Raw genomic sequence first — 15,673 nt, 5'->3', positions numbered from 1 at the left:
TGTGTGTGTGTGTGTGTGTGTGTGTGTGTGTGTGTGTGTGTGTGTGTGTGTGTGTGTGTGTGTGTGTGTGTGTGTGTGTGTCCAGCAATTAGTGCTTTGGTAAAAAGAGACCGATAGAAAAAGCACCTGGTTCAAAAACAATAAGTACGAGGGGCGATTCGTTCAGCTAAAACCCCTCAAGGTGCTGCTCCAGCGTGACCGCAGTCCAGTGACTGAAACAAGTAAAAAAAAGAAACCACCAAAGTAAAGAGAACTTGATTACTTGCTCTTCGTGCCTTCCATAGTCTGACACTTATGCTTGCACACATTGCGCATGCGCATCAGACATTAAAGACACGCTGACAATTCAAGAGAAAGTGCCATTCGGGCGGTTGATTTTTCTGAAGACATTTTTTTGTGAGGTGTGAAGTCGTCATTGTGGCGATAATTCAGTGTTCCTTGTAATATGGAAACTATTCATCCTCCTGCTATTATTTCATTAATACGTATATCTATTTGATGATACACATATAGCCTATGTGTATATTGTGCTTTTAGGGGTTTAAATGAAATAGTGTTCTGTTATTTATTTGCCGCTTTTTGGTGTATTTTCGGAGAACCGACTTGAGTTTCTACTATATTCTATATCGTATACAGCGGCGAACGAGAGAGGAAGAAATATCGAACAACTTGAAGGATACTAATACATACTCTACATTTATATTTTTCTTCTCTTATTGATCAAATCTTATTTCTTGATAGCTAAAACAACTTAGCTATTACCTTTTTTTGTGTGTGTTTGTGTTGGAAAACAGTTGGATATTAAACCAAAAAAGTCATCATGCTTCGTTGGATGACAGGCGAGGACAAACACAGAAAGGAACCGGAGGCTTACGATTCGGTGGTGGAAGGTTTGAAACAACTTTATAAGACGAAGTTGTTGCCACTAGAAGAATACTACCGGTTCCACGACTTTCACTCGCCAATGCTCGATGATTCCGACTTCGATGCTCGACCGATGATTTTATTAATCGGTCAGTATTCCACTGGCAAAACAACTTTCATCCGTTACCTCTTGGAGCAAGATTTCCCCGGAATCCGTATCGGTCCCGAACCAACTACCGACAGGTTCATTGCTGTCATGGTCAACGAAAATGAAGGCATTATACCAGGCAATGCTTTGGTCGTTGACACCAAGAAGCAGTTCCGACCTTTGTCAAAATTCGGTAACGCTTTTCTAAATAGATTCCAGTGTTCTATGTTGAAAAACCCTGTTTTGGAAAGTATAAGTATCATAGACACGCCGGGTATTCTATCTGGTAAGTGTTCTAATTATATACAGTTTGCTTTGAAGTGTATGTTTTCTTATTTATATCTTTGCAGATTGTACAGCAGAATCACTTCCTTTTCTTTCTTTCCATCATACTCTTATTAAGTATATATAGTTGTTTAACTTCAGGTCACTCAAAATTGAGCGGACATATGATGAAAGACATTGCAGCCTTGACTGTATTGCCTTTTTGCATAACTAGGACTACATTGACCAATCTGTCATTCTCCCCCGACTTTTTTTATTATTTATTTTGCGCAAATTTGGCTGTTATTACCAGCAAGTCTAGTGTCAAGTCTGTTCTCTTGTTTGTGCGTGAGTATTTAGTATTTCAGTAAATGTAGACGACCGTACTTGGGATTTTGAGTCGAAAATAACTTTTAATTAATCGAATTTATTGCCCTCATGATATAGAGGGAAAAAAGTCATTAATGAAAATTTATTCTCGTAGGGAATAAGGGGGAGAACTCCCAGAATGTCAACCGATTGAAAATTTTAAATGATGAAGTAGAGAGGAGTGAAGATGATGTTGGACAGATACAGTGGCGACTATGGTCGTGTTCCGGTTTTATTAATTGATAAAGTGGATCAACAAATATTCAACATCTGTTCTTTTAAACATATTTACTCACTGCTTCCGTGTTCTTTCTGTGTAATCCTTTCTTGTCAGTTATTCCTTTTTTTTTTAAACCCATTTCAGTTATTTCTCTTTTTAGCCGTTCACGTTGATAAATGACTAACATTTATATACACGACGAATCAGACCACGTAACAATTATTGTGCGTTTCAAGCCAACGAGGAAGTCTCTGCGTCAGTCATGGGCAACCTGTGGCCCGCGGGACTTTCTGAATGACACGCCTAAAATATAAATTATTTTCAGTTTTTTGTTAGTAGTGCGGCCCGCCTGATGACGAGCTATGATTCATGCGGCCCGCTTCTCGGAAAAGGTTGCCCATCCTTGCACTACGTAATCATTCGACATGCTAGAAATAGCAGCCATATTTCCTTCAAATCACACCCTACATTTATGTGAATTACAGAAGGCCACATTGATAACGAAGTCTTACGTATTCTTTAAAATGGGATGGTCATGTTTAGAATGCTTTTTTAGGGATGACAACAATAGTACATGTCTTTAATATAATTGTAATGTTTATTACTTGCTCTTATCAAAGGTGACATATAATGATTTACTGTAATGAGATTTTTCATGTACTTTAATCCTACGTGGATGTTAATTTGATTTTGTATTAAGTTGAAGCCTGTCGAAAGTTCCTTCGGTCTGTCATGCGCTCGCTAATTAATTATTTCACTATAGCTTTCGTTATAGAGAGTGTCTATTGTCATTATTGTTAAAAAGTTCTTGTTCATCATTTTATTTTGTTTGTCTATCTGCCTATCTATGGATTTATCCATTCATTTCTCATCTTTTGTTAAGCTTGCAAACGATTTCTTGTTAAAACTTTGTCAGAATAGTTAATGTCCACCAAAGATATGTCATCTGTTCCAAATTTGATCACATCATGACGTCGGGAAATTCCATTCCATTCTATGTAATATTATACAAATAACATGACTAAAGGTTTGGCGATACGTATTGTTCAACCAACTTACTTGCACCACTCCTTCGACCATGCATATTGTTACAAATTAAATTAAAGCGAGACCGCTGATTCCTGTCATGACAGTTGTATATAACTTATTTTATATGATTTTAAGAAGAAATAAGTTATTTTGAACCGATATTTTACTGTTTTTTGTCTGCTATTTCTCGTATTCCCCATCGCTACTATTCCCTCATTTTTGCCCTCTGTCATTCCTCCCTGCTCTCTCTCCCTTCTTGATTCTTACACGTTTCAACTGCCGCAATATTTACCAGCATCATGTTACGATAGAATGTATTGTTCATTATTTCTACACGCCCCAAAATTTCATTTCCAACACTCCACCCTTATGGAGATTAAAATTTTTCAAAATAAGTGACTTAAAATATATCAATACTATCCAAAGAATTGCGGCCCTCTATAAAATCTAGAACTTCATAGTTACTCCGTATTTCATCAGCATCACTTTCTTGTTTGCGGCTTCGGTTATCCAGCACAAAATGAAGTGCTTGCATATTTTCCCTCGTCTAATGTGAGTGGGTGTATATGTCATACGAGGAGTTTGTGTCTATAGAAACATTCATGCAACAATATTTCCTACTTTATATCCTTCCTCTTCAGTTGGAACCCACTCCTAGTTAGTTGCACATAATTTCCCTTTTCCAGAATTTATTAGTACAGTTTCATATCTAAAATTTCATTAAACTTGTACTATTACACTCGTCTCACGAGGTGGGTGTGATCTCTGGTTAGCGGACTTTCGGAATAGCTATCACTACCTCATGGAGAATGGAAAGGGCAAGGAATTGGGTGTTTCTTTCGATTAAATTTTTCTTTTTTCCAAAAAATTCTATTTTTCACATTTTTGCTACTTCTTTCCATCAAATCTGTGCCCTTTTCATTTTCCTTCGATATATATTTTTTGTTTCTATTACGCCCGTTTCACAAGACAAGTGTAATACTAAAAAAAAATGATTTACATACGCTTCAGTATTCATTAACTCTATTATTTACATGATTGACCCTCGTTTTATCACCTCAAGTCACGAGCCAATGAAGGAATCTGTCATGCCATCACTCAACGTGCTAGAAATAACAAACAAATTTCCATCAATCCTCACACTACCGTTGTAAAAAAATACACCAGACAAATATAGTTCCAGATATACGGAAAGATAGGATGGTCATTTTTGATGTAAGTCCGTTGGAGAAGTGCTGAGTTAGGACTTAAACGGCAAAAATAACCATAATCTATTTTCCACAATAACTAATTACATACGTTTTAATTTGACAGTTTTCTGCCCACTGTCATGCTAGCTAGTTTGGCCGTGGCCTCCAGATAGATTATTGCAGTCTGTTTAGCAAAATCGATTTACTGTAACTTGCCCATAGAACTTCACAAAACTCAACTCCTTTCATAACCTCAGCTACAGGAAACATTTAACTCTTTGCCCTAAACGTCTATGCTTGTTTTCAGACTTAGCCGTTATTTCATATGTTCTTAACAGTATGAAGTTTTCCTTTAGTAAGTAGCAAGTTATTCTGTTGGTTGAAAAAAAACAAAAAAAAAAACAATGGAAATGTCTTGTATATGATGCATGGACATCAGATAAATATGTGCTGTGTATCACATTTGATACACAGGACAGGTAAAGGGGTTATGCCAGCTAACAGGTACTGTGATCTTTCAGTATAGAATATGTTCTTGAGAGATGTCAGTTATGAGCTCAAATCCTGCCATGGCTGTCTTTGACATTCATCCTTCTAGTCTTCATAGTAACAGTGAAGTATTGTGGTCTGGTTTAATTGAACATATCTTGGCCTGAATTTAAGGCCTTGTGTCTGTATAACAAATCTGTTATATGTGTATGTGTGTTCAGAATGTGGCTCAAGTACAAAATACTGTTTTGTTTTTTACACCATGTTTTTCGTTGTAGTCGTAATTGGAATTGTCAAGTTCAACACAACTTTCCAGTCTTACCCACTCTCTTTGTACCAACTTAAACTGGAAGACTTCTTGAATTACTATGAATAACATTTACTCTACTCGCAGCTGCCCATCACTCATAAGTTGCCCCCACCCCATCTTGGCCCAATTTACTTGACCTCTTTTTCACTTTAACCCACCTACTTCACTTTACTCCATCGCTTCTGTTTACCACTAAGCCAATGAGGAAGCAAGCTATTATGTAGTTAATCAATCTGTTAAGAAAAGCAGCAGACTTTCCTTCACTTCACACTATACTGTTTTGAAAATGAGGACACATTGCAAAAATCTAATCTTAAATCTCAGAAAATCTAATCTAATCTTAAATCCTATATAAGATCTAATCTAATCTTAGAGAAAGTAAAAGGCAACACTCTAAAGTTGGTACCCCAACATGGTTACAGCCTCTAGCTGAAACTGGCAAAATATATATTACATTATATGAAAAAAAGAAAAGAAACTGGATGGTTGTTATGAAACAACTTTGATCATGGGGCTTGCTGGATCAGGGTTGACCTGGATCTAAGCAACATCTTACTTTTAACTTATTATTGCCTTCTTTACACCACTACCAGATGTACACATTACACAAATACCTCCTTTACCTCAAGTATTATAGTCATCTGGCTCTAATTATTGGTCAAACTATTTTATATAGAAAAGTTAAAGGAGACTATATGAGAAAAACATTAGTAGATGACTAATATCTTTTTTTTTTTTTCATTTTCCTGGCAAGTGCAGGAAACAATTTCTAACATTGCCCACGGGCATATGGCATAGTGGTTAAGAGCGCGGGCTACTAACCCCAAGATTCCAAGTTCGATTCCAGGCAGTGACCTGAATAATAATAATAATATCGAAAATACATTAGGAATGAGAACCCAGGTTCGAAATTTCCCCAAGACACTTGATGAAGGCTGGAGGGCATATCAGCCAAAACGTGTTAACAACAAACAAGATGAGGACAAATATCCATCAAATATAAATAATGTAAATAATTTTTAACATGTTTCTACCTAATTTTGACATCATCAGTGAGGTTTACTTTACTGTAAACTTACCAGAGGGTGATTCCATGTAAACCAGGGACAAAAAACGGGATTTTGAAACCCACCATCTCAGATTTTCAACAAATTTTGACCAGTTGTTTCTATCAAGAACAGAAAAAGTGCAAAATTTCAGGCCCCAACTCCCAATGCTTCAAAAGTTATGCTGATTTGAAATTTGGCTCAAATCACCTGTTTTTAGGCCTGTGATGTCATCTACACAGTAAACAAAAATAGTCCATGTGGATTGAAAGTTATTACATTATTTGTTGCAGCATTGAAATTCAAGTTAGCTGCCACTAGCCTAAAAATGGGTGATTTGGGCCAAATTTCAAATCAGTATAACTTTTTGAAGCATTGGGAGTTGGGGCCTGAAATTTTGCGCTTTTTCTGTTCTTAATGATAGGAACAACTGGTCAAAATTTATTGAAAATCTGAGATGGTGGGTTTCATGCCTGTCCCACATTTATATGGAATTACCCTAAAGTAATAGTAAATAAGTCCTGTGGGTCTAGAAATATAGAAGTATTTAAAAATTCAATAATTCTGTGATGTCATCTACACAGTAAACAAAAGATTGATGGATGTTACACACCATGAAAATATGAGAATGGAATAAATTATACAGTGAAAATAAAATATTAGTTGATGATATCAAAATCATGTAGAAAGATACCCAGAGTTAATTCCCTTGCTGAAAATTCAAATGATATTAGTTGTTGACTAATATTTTTTCTCACTGCTTATTTGATTCTGGTTTTGTATTTTAAATATGTTGGCACTAACATTACTTACTCTTTATCATGCAGTTGTCTTAGAATTTTTAATTTCTAACCAATTTTATCTTTAGTAAATAACCTACTTTATTTGAACTTCGAATATGATACAATCCTCCCTAGCATGTTGATCTTCATACTTTTCTGCTTTTCCAAAAGTCATACCAAAAGGTGGTGTGGTCATGGCCAGAACGCCTTTGATGATAGGTCTGCTCAGTCAAGACTAATCTGGTGTTAAATGACAGCATTAATCTCCAGTCTCATGAAAAACAAGTTTCCACTGTCCCATCCTCATTGCTCCACCCTTTAAATGGCATCTAAAAAGTGGGCACCCAACTGAATGACATATAGCTGCTTGCAGATATTACTTACATGGAAGCTAACAGCTGTGTACTCTCATAAACCAACAGTAAGATCCTTCTGACTTTGGTAACAGTTGCTCTGTAGAACACCAATCTTCGCCATCTTTAATGTAATTAAAGCATCATTAAGAACAATTTAGATTTTAACCTTTCTCCAGTGATCTTAATAGGAGTTTCATTAATTCAAATCCAATGATAACTTTCTTTTATATCACAGAAATGGTCTCTTGTTGTAGAACTGATTACATTTGATGTTAGCCTTTGACAAAATACGGCGTACAAGTATAGTTAAAATCCATTCCTAAGGATTGTGTTGAACTTGACAACTAACTTGAAAGTCTTATCACTTCAGAACCTGTTCATCACTAAGTTCTTAAGTTCCCTATCAGCTGTTCATAATCTTTGGTGATTTCCTTCACACAAAATAATTTTTACAAAAATATAACTTTGATAGCCATTCTTGGTTTTTGATATCTTGATATCAGTGACATTTTAATCTCTAGCATAATTTTATCACCTTTTACTCAATAAGATATTTACAATCTGTAATTTTGGTTCTTATTGAACTTTGTCTTAGAGTTTTTTCTATATAGCTTGCAATCTGTTCAACTAATATGTTGTCAAATTTGCGATAGCTAAATAGGTTAGGTATTTAGCTGAAAAGGCAATGTTTGTTTCTTAAAGGAAGCTGATAGATGTGACACGATCACAAGACTACACTGCATCTATATCCAGTAAAAATAAGTTACCAGGGTCTAAATGTCTGAAATGCATTGTTGTTAATAAGATTGTTATTTTTGTTTTCTGTCTATTAGCCTTGTGTGTCAATGTCCTGATGGATTACTATGTTGTTAAGCCTCAGTTTAGAAATAAAAGTTCAGATTCTTTTTGATACTGTGTAACACATTGAGAAATAAAATAGCTGATGAAGATAAAATAAGATCAGACTTGTTGGAACAGTTATCATCATTTACCATCTTTTTTTCCATGCTGGCATGTGGGTTGAGTAGTTCAAAATGAACTGACCAAACAGGGCTGCACTAAGTTTCAATATCTGCTTTGCCATTGCTTCTACAGCTGATGTCATTTCTAATGCCAACTACTTCACAATGTACTGGGTGCTTTTTATTCATGGCACCAGCACTGGTGAGGTCACTAAGTCCCCATAAGACAAGGTCCCTCAATTAAGTGGGGATATGAAAGTAAATACTGATGTCTAACATGGACACAATTTAGAGAGTGAGGATATTAGTTGATTAAATCATTCCAATACTTGGCTGGAACTTTATTGAAATCCCAGGAGGATGAAAGGTAAAAATTGACCTCCGATTTGAATTTAGAACATTAAGTGCTACAACAAAATACCACAAGGCATTTTTATGTGATACTCCAAGAATTCTAATATACTGTCCTTGTCTTTTTAAATATTGAACAATCTTTATTCTCTTAAGATAAATTTGGTAGTTTAAAATATTGACTTAAGAACCAGAGTAATGGTATTTTAACCCCTTGTAAGTTACTACATTTCCCAAATAAGGCACTGGCAGGGCTGTGTGGTTAAGGAGCTTGCTTTGTAACCATATGGTTTCTGGTTCAGCCCCACTGCATAGCACTTTGGACAAGTGTCTTGTACTATAGACTTGGCCTACCAATGCCTTGTGAGTGAATTTGGTAGATAGAAACTTTGGAAGTCCATTGTATAAATATGTGTGTGTGTCTTTGTACTCCACCACTGCTTAACAACTTATGTTGGTTTGTTTACATCCCTGTAACTTAGTTTTTTTCAGGAAAAGAGATTGATAGAGTAAACTACCAGAGGCGATTTGTTTGACTAAACCCTTCAAAGCAGTGTCCCTGCCTGGCTGCAGTCCAGTGACTGAAACAAGTTACAAACTCATTTTTGTCTTTAAACTCAAATACATTACTTATTTTTTCTTAGAGCTAGATAGCTATAACAATAGCATGATATAAATATGGCCATTAATATGCTGGTATTGTTAACTTAAAAGTGGATTAGTAATGAAATCATTTTGTTTTGTCTTTTTTACAAAGACAATTTGTTAATTCTCTAAACAACAAACTGTCTTTTTTGACAATTATTTTAGCTGATTAGAAAATTAATCATGATTATCAATAGCAAAACTCCACCTCCTTCTCAACTGTGTTCTATAGTGTTTAATTAGATATAATGAAATCCCTAACCTTGTTAATACTGATAACCTATATCTTGATTATTCTTTTATCATTTTTCCTTGTTTTAGTCATTGGACTGTGACCATGCTGGGGCATTGTCTCGAAGGGTTTAGTTGATCAGTTTGGCTGAAAGTACTTGTTTTAAGCTTGCTTATCTCTGAGGACACAAACAAACCAACACTGGTTGTGAAGTAGTGGGAAACAAATACCAAGATGCATACATGGGTGTGCCAAATTCACTCTCATGATGTTGGCACTCAAGCTATTGGTTGCACCAGAGTTATGATACAAGACACTTAAGTTGCCTCATAGTGGGACTGAACCTGAAACTGCATGGCTGTGAAGTGAACTTATTAACCACACAGCCATGCCTACACATATAGTTCATTAAATTAGATCTGTCACAAAGCTTGTTATTGATAGAATTATCAGACTAGGTCAACAATGAGGAACAGATTACTAGAATGACTTGATGGGTTTTTAGTACTTGTTGGTGATCACCATTAAGGTTAGTTTCCAGCAAACACCAAAGATAGTTGGTCTACTATCTGAATAGCTTAACTGTTTCCATGTCATTATTACCCTTGGTATGACCTCCAAGAAGGAACTTTATTTTAATGACCCAAGTCATGTTACTTTAACTAGGTATCTTGGGTTGGCATAGTTCAGTTTCTGTAAGCAGACAACTATTGTGGTTGTTTTGTAAGTTTTCAGTTTTGAGTTGAAACCTTCCCTTGACTAAAACTGTAATAAATTAGCTGTTACTTTTATTAATATTGTAGGGTGGTGAATTAGTAGAATTATTCGTGTTGAAAGAAATGCTTTGTGGTATTTCTTCTGGGTGTTTATATTCTGGGTTCAAATATTGCCATGGTCAAGTTTGGCTTGTGTCCTTTCAGGATTAATAAAATAAAGTACCAGTCAGGTACTGGGGTCAATAGTGTCAAGTAATCCCAACCTCTGAAAATTGCTGGCCTTGTACCTAAATTAGAAAGGATTATTATTTTTATTATGCAGAGAGAAAGACATATCTCTCAGCTACAGAGTGATGCTAAAATTAATGTAAGTTCTGGTGTCCCTATCTTGTTACATAGGGAGTTTCTAAGAGTTAGTTATCATTCACAGAAAATTTTTAGTGAAAGATCTTGTTCAAATTACTTTTAATAAGCCTCTTTCTCTGTCTCTTCTGTACCTCACTGTTAGGATGTATTGGATTGATATTTGAGGAAATTTTCTCCAAGACATGTTAACATGAACAAAATAAATATAAAAATGATAATGGTGGCAGTGATTGAATTTAGATAAAAAAAATAATGCTTATTTTGCATTATTAGTACAAGTTCCAACTGAAGACTTGTAATCAGCTTGGTTACAACTGTAAGACACAAAGAGGGAGGTTGTGGTATAATTTCCATGAAACACAATCAGGTCTTAGTAAAAGAAAAAAGATAATATTTAAAAAAAACACTTATTTTTGAATTGATCAGCTGTCCTGTTCTGGTGGGAGTCAGAAGCATAAAATAATTTTAAAATTAACTTTGCCTTATATTTATAACAACATGGTGCATAGAATGTAAATCTAGACAAACTGTTGTTTGAAAACATTAAAATACATCCTTGGAAGTTGACAAGAACTACTTTCACTAGAGTGTGTACAAGTGTGTGAATGTAATAAAGAAAATTAATTAGGTCTTACTGAATTGACAGCTGATTGGGTTTATTAATGAAGTACATTAATTGTTTGGCTATATATATATATATATATGATATAAAATGTGTGACCTAGACTAGAGCCATTGCTCATACATTTGGGACTGGAGCTGTTACACATAAACATTCAAGGATACATTTAAAGATATGTCATCTAGTTTAAAATTTTCTCACTTTTACTAACTCTAGTTTGTCCATTTGTTGTTTTTCTGCCTTTTCTACTGCTCCTATACTCACTGCTACTCCACTGAACCTGCAGTTAGTGATGTACTTACTGTGCCTCAGCCCGCCTCATACTGCTACCTCTCCTTATTGTGGTCATATTTTCCTTTTCCTATTCATTTCAGTGTCTTTTACCTCTTGCCATCTTTATTGTCTCATTCCCAAACCTTACCTTAAACAGTTTGCTCAATATTTTCCTTTGATTTCATTCTCCTAAATTCCTTCCCTGTCAACATTTTCCCTACCAGTATCAAACTCTCAAACAAGAACTGTCAGATAGCGTCTGTTTGGGAGAAAACTATAAAAGTTGTTTGTTTTGGCCAAGACTAAATAAAAGGTATTTTATTTCATCTTATAGCTGGCATCTCTAAGAGTCTGTTGGAATAAACATTGTGTTCTGGAGAGTGCAGTTTTTCCTCTTGATATTTATACAAATATTGTTCTAGTCTGGTATGTATTTATAAGTTTCATGATTATTTAGTCATCAATTGTTTGTCAGTTTTGTAATTTGTTTCCTCATTTCTGTAACGATCTCATTAACATCAATACTTTTGTTTAGATATTTTGTAGGTGTGCATTATGATGTTTTAGGGTTGCAATACCTGTTGTTTTTTCTTTGTAGTGTATATTTATTCCAAGAGTATTGAAAATATATATATATCATCATCATTATTTAATGTCCGTCTTCCATGCATGCATAGGCAGGACGGTTGACAGGAGCCAGTCAGGTAGAAAATCTACCCTAGGCTACTGTGTCTGTTTTGGCTACACTGTTGTTCAGCTTCTTTGAGAGTGAGAAAACAGGCCAAAAATGTAAATGTCACTTGCCATGTGTATCATCTGAAGAAGTATTATAATAATTAACTGTGATCTGAGATGTTTCATCATCAGTGTGTTGGTGAAGATTGAAATGAATGGAAAAGGGAGATGCAACCAAATTGACTTAACATTAGTGGGGCATGCAACTCTTACATAAAAGGGACAACAGAAAACTGTAACAGTAGTAGTATTAAATTTACTGTGGGATAATCATGGCTAGAATATATACTACAGACTCAGACATGGCCATGTGGTTAAGAGGTTCACTTTGGAACCATGTCATTGAATGTTTGATCCCACTGTGTCCATATTTGACAAGTGTCTGTTTCAGTTGTAGCCTCAAATTGACCAAAGCCTTGAGAGTGAAATTTAGTAGACAGAAACTGTGCAATAGCCTGTTGAATAGATTATGGCCGTTAGTACCACTACCAGCTACCTGACTTGTGGGTACCTACAGTGAGTTTTTTGTATTATGAGTATTTAGGGTAGGTCTCTAGTCTGTGAATATCTTAATTGTAGTACTTCCTCTCTTTTATTTTCCAGCCTTGCCTTTCTTCCCCTGACTAAGCCACAAACAAGAAATAATAAGTAGGATGAGCTTAGGAATTCTTTTAAAATGTAGGAATCTAATTACTAAGTTTCTGATCTGTATCACCAAGACCATTTGATTGAGATTAAAATCAAGACTTTTTCAAATTAATCTTGTGAAGCAATTTTTATTGTCATCACAGCTGTCATTTGTGTTACTTATATTAGTAGTAGTTTTAATCAGTCATTCCATTCTGGTTAACTGACTCACATAATTCTCTAAAGTAGCCACATTTTTTTTTTTTTTTTTTTTTTTTTTTTTTTTGCGCCTTTCTTTCTTAATGGTCTGGAAATCTCTGATGTTGTTTCAACCCCTTAGCATTTGAACTGGTCATATCCAGCCCAAACATTTTACTTGTTTTATGTTCAGACTGGTGAGATTCAGCCTCTCACATCTACCCTACAATGTCATTTAAAAGAAATAAACAGTCACATTGAAATATCAAAGCTATGAGATAATGCATGATTAATTCCAAATAATGTGAATAAATAAGTGTTACATTTGGCAGAATAATCTGAATGCTCAGTGGGTTAAATTGTTAATGGAAACAGCTGGTATATATTTTATGTGAGGGAAATGTGTATAATTGCACAGTAGATGGTTTCATTTCTTTTGTAGTGTTGTTGTTTAGCCTCCTGACAACACCAATTGAGCAGACTTATCAAAGTTATTTCTGCTATGTCCATTTTCCATTTTGTTTTCAAGGCTGTGAGTTTTGGGTGGTAGACTTGATCCATTATCTGGTTTAATACCATTACTTGGTCCTTGAGTGCCTTTTGTAGAGTTCTCAGTGTTGTATGCATTCAGGTTAGGTCTCCAATTTGAGGATAACTTTTTTTCTTTCTCTCACCTATCTTAGGAGTCCTGGAAAAAAAAAGGTCATGAATGCTATCCTTCTATTTCTGAGTTGTTTAAAAAAAAAAGCAGAGCAAAAAAAGGCACCACATTGTCTAATGTGTCTTTTCATTATGGTAAGGTGTCATTTTGTAAGGTGTTGTTTGTAAGAGATTTGGCTGTTACATTTAAAGGGTAAAGACCCACTTCGGTCATGAATGACCATGGGATTGCACCTAGAAAGTTCCCCTCTGAGGCACAAGTCCAGGCAGGATTGTTTGTGGAAGACCAGCAGTCACCCATGCATACCAGTCTCCCATCTCCTTGCCACCAATGTTGTCCAAGGGAAAAGCAAAGGCTGATACAGCTTGGCACCAGTGATGTCACAACTCATTTCTACAGCTGCAAAAACAATACACATCCTGGTCTGAGAATCAAACTCACAACCTCATGATTGTAAGACCAACATTATAACCACTGAGCCAACCTTCACATGCGCCTGTTATATTTACTGTGTAATAATTAGTTGCCATTATGTTGGTTTTTAAGTAGTTTTTTTTACTAGCAAAAGTTTATTGTAGTTAGAACTTTATGCTCATTTCGGTAGCTGATGAGATGGTACACAAATTAGCATATACCAATGTATAGTATATATTATGAGGATGCTTACTAATGCAGTGTAGCTAATAGATAAATATGTATATGGGTTCATATCCACATGTTATTAGATGCACTGTAAAATTAGGCCCTATTGTTAGATTTTGATTTTTCAGTAACATAAAAGGAGAATTAAACCAGCTAATTTTTATCTTACTGCTTGTCAGGATTTATTTACTTCCCACACGGCTGAATAATTGTTTAGATATTTATTCATATGCTATGTTATATCGGTACAGTAATGATTATTGTCAGGCCATAAACCTTGTAACTTCATTATCTTTTATCCTTTACTTGTTTCAGTCGTGAGGTTGCGGTCATGCTAGGGCACTGCCTTGAAAAATTTTAGTTGGATGAATCGACCCCAGTTCTTAATTTTCTTTTCAAAAAAAGCATGGCACTTATTCTATCAGTGTCTTTTGCCTAACTGCTAAGTTATGGGGATGTGAATACATCAACACTGGTTGTCAAGTGGTGGTGGTGATAGTGGTGGGGCAAAGGAAGACACAATGTCACACACAATACACACACACACACACACACACACACACACACACACACAATTCTTTCTGTTTCCATCCACTACATCCACTCATAAGGTTTTGGTTGACCTGAGGCTATAGTAGAAGACACTTGTCCAAGGTACCACACAGTGGAACTGAACCAGGAACCAAATGGTTGAGAAGCAAGCTTCTTACCACATAGCCATGCCTGTGCTTAATTCTGCTTCTAATGCTCTACAACTTGGAAAGGTAACCAATGAAAAGGGAAAGAAAAAGACAGAATCCTGATGAGCTGCTAGCATAGCAAAAAGTAATCAGTTTGATCCTCATTCAAAGCCATCAACAACTTTACCACTTCCACCAAATGTGGCTTAACTTCATAACCTAATTTTACAAGGAAACTAAATACATATGGACATGTTCAGTTAGTCATTCATGTTCAATTAGTCATTCATAGTGTGGTTGGATTCATTGCTCTAACCATCTGGTACATAATAGCTACTTTCCATGCAATCTGGTTGGCACAATTGTCTATTACCATCTCAGTCATCTATTGTGATTGTCTGTTGTGATTGAACTTTTTTGAGTTGGTATTTCTTTACAATGGATCAATTTTTCTTTTTTACACTTTTGCATACTTCAGGTCTTTACTGCATTCTATCTTTTGGGTCTTTATAATCTTCCATACTTTAAATGGTCAGAAGTAATCAAAGTCTCTCTTTCTTGATCTTTTTTTTTTCTTTGTGGTATGGTGTCCTCTTCTCTCTATCCCTTTACTATGTACCTCTCTCCTTATTCTCCCTAACTCTTTCTCTCAAACTCATTGAAGGAAATGTTACTCCTTAAAATAATTGCAGCTTGTTTGGAAGATTCAGCTTACATGATATTACCTTAGAAATGACATGAACATCACATTATATCATCACCTGTTCTTAATAGTCCTAAGTAATAAATCATTTAAGTGAAAAGCTTCATTGGCTGGTAGTTCAGATTTTGAACATCATTTATCTATATTTAATGTATTATTTAGGACTATATTATCTAATGCCTTCTTCCTTATA

At 35.3% G+C, this 15,673-nt stretch overlaps 1 protein-coding gene across 2 annotated transcripts in view; it reads left to right on the top strand.

Moving 5' to 3' along the window:
- Window positions 1-316: 316 nt before the first annotated feature.
- LOC106867255 (EH domain-containing protein 3) overlaps window positions 317-15,673 on the top strand; it is a 94,962-nt gene continuing 79,605 nt past the window's right edge. Inside the window, exon 1 of one of the 2 annotated variants that reach the window (XM_014912067.2) lies at window positions 317-1,298. In XM_014912067.2, coding sequence (XP_014767553.1) covers window positions 821-1,298 — 478 coding nt within the window. In that variant the 5' untranslated portion in view covers window positions 317-820. The remainder of the gene's footprint in view (window positions 1,299-15,673) is intronic. The other variant, XM_014912068.2, reaches the window with a different exon arrangement.

The sequence above is a fragment of the Octopus bimaculoides genome, chromosome 8, assembly GCF_001194135.2.
Source record: "Octopus bimaculoides isolate UCB-OBI-ISO-001 chromosome 8, ASM119413v2, whole genome shotgun sequence".
Classification (NCBI taxonomy): Eukaryota; Metazoa; Mollusca; class Cephalopoda; order Octopoda; family Octopodidae; genus Octopus; species Octopus bimaculoides.
This window is presented reverse-complemented; position numbering and strand designations above follow the sequence as displayed.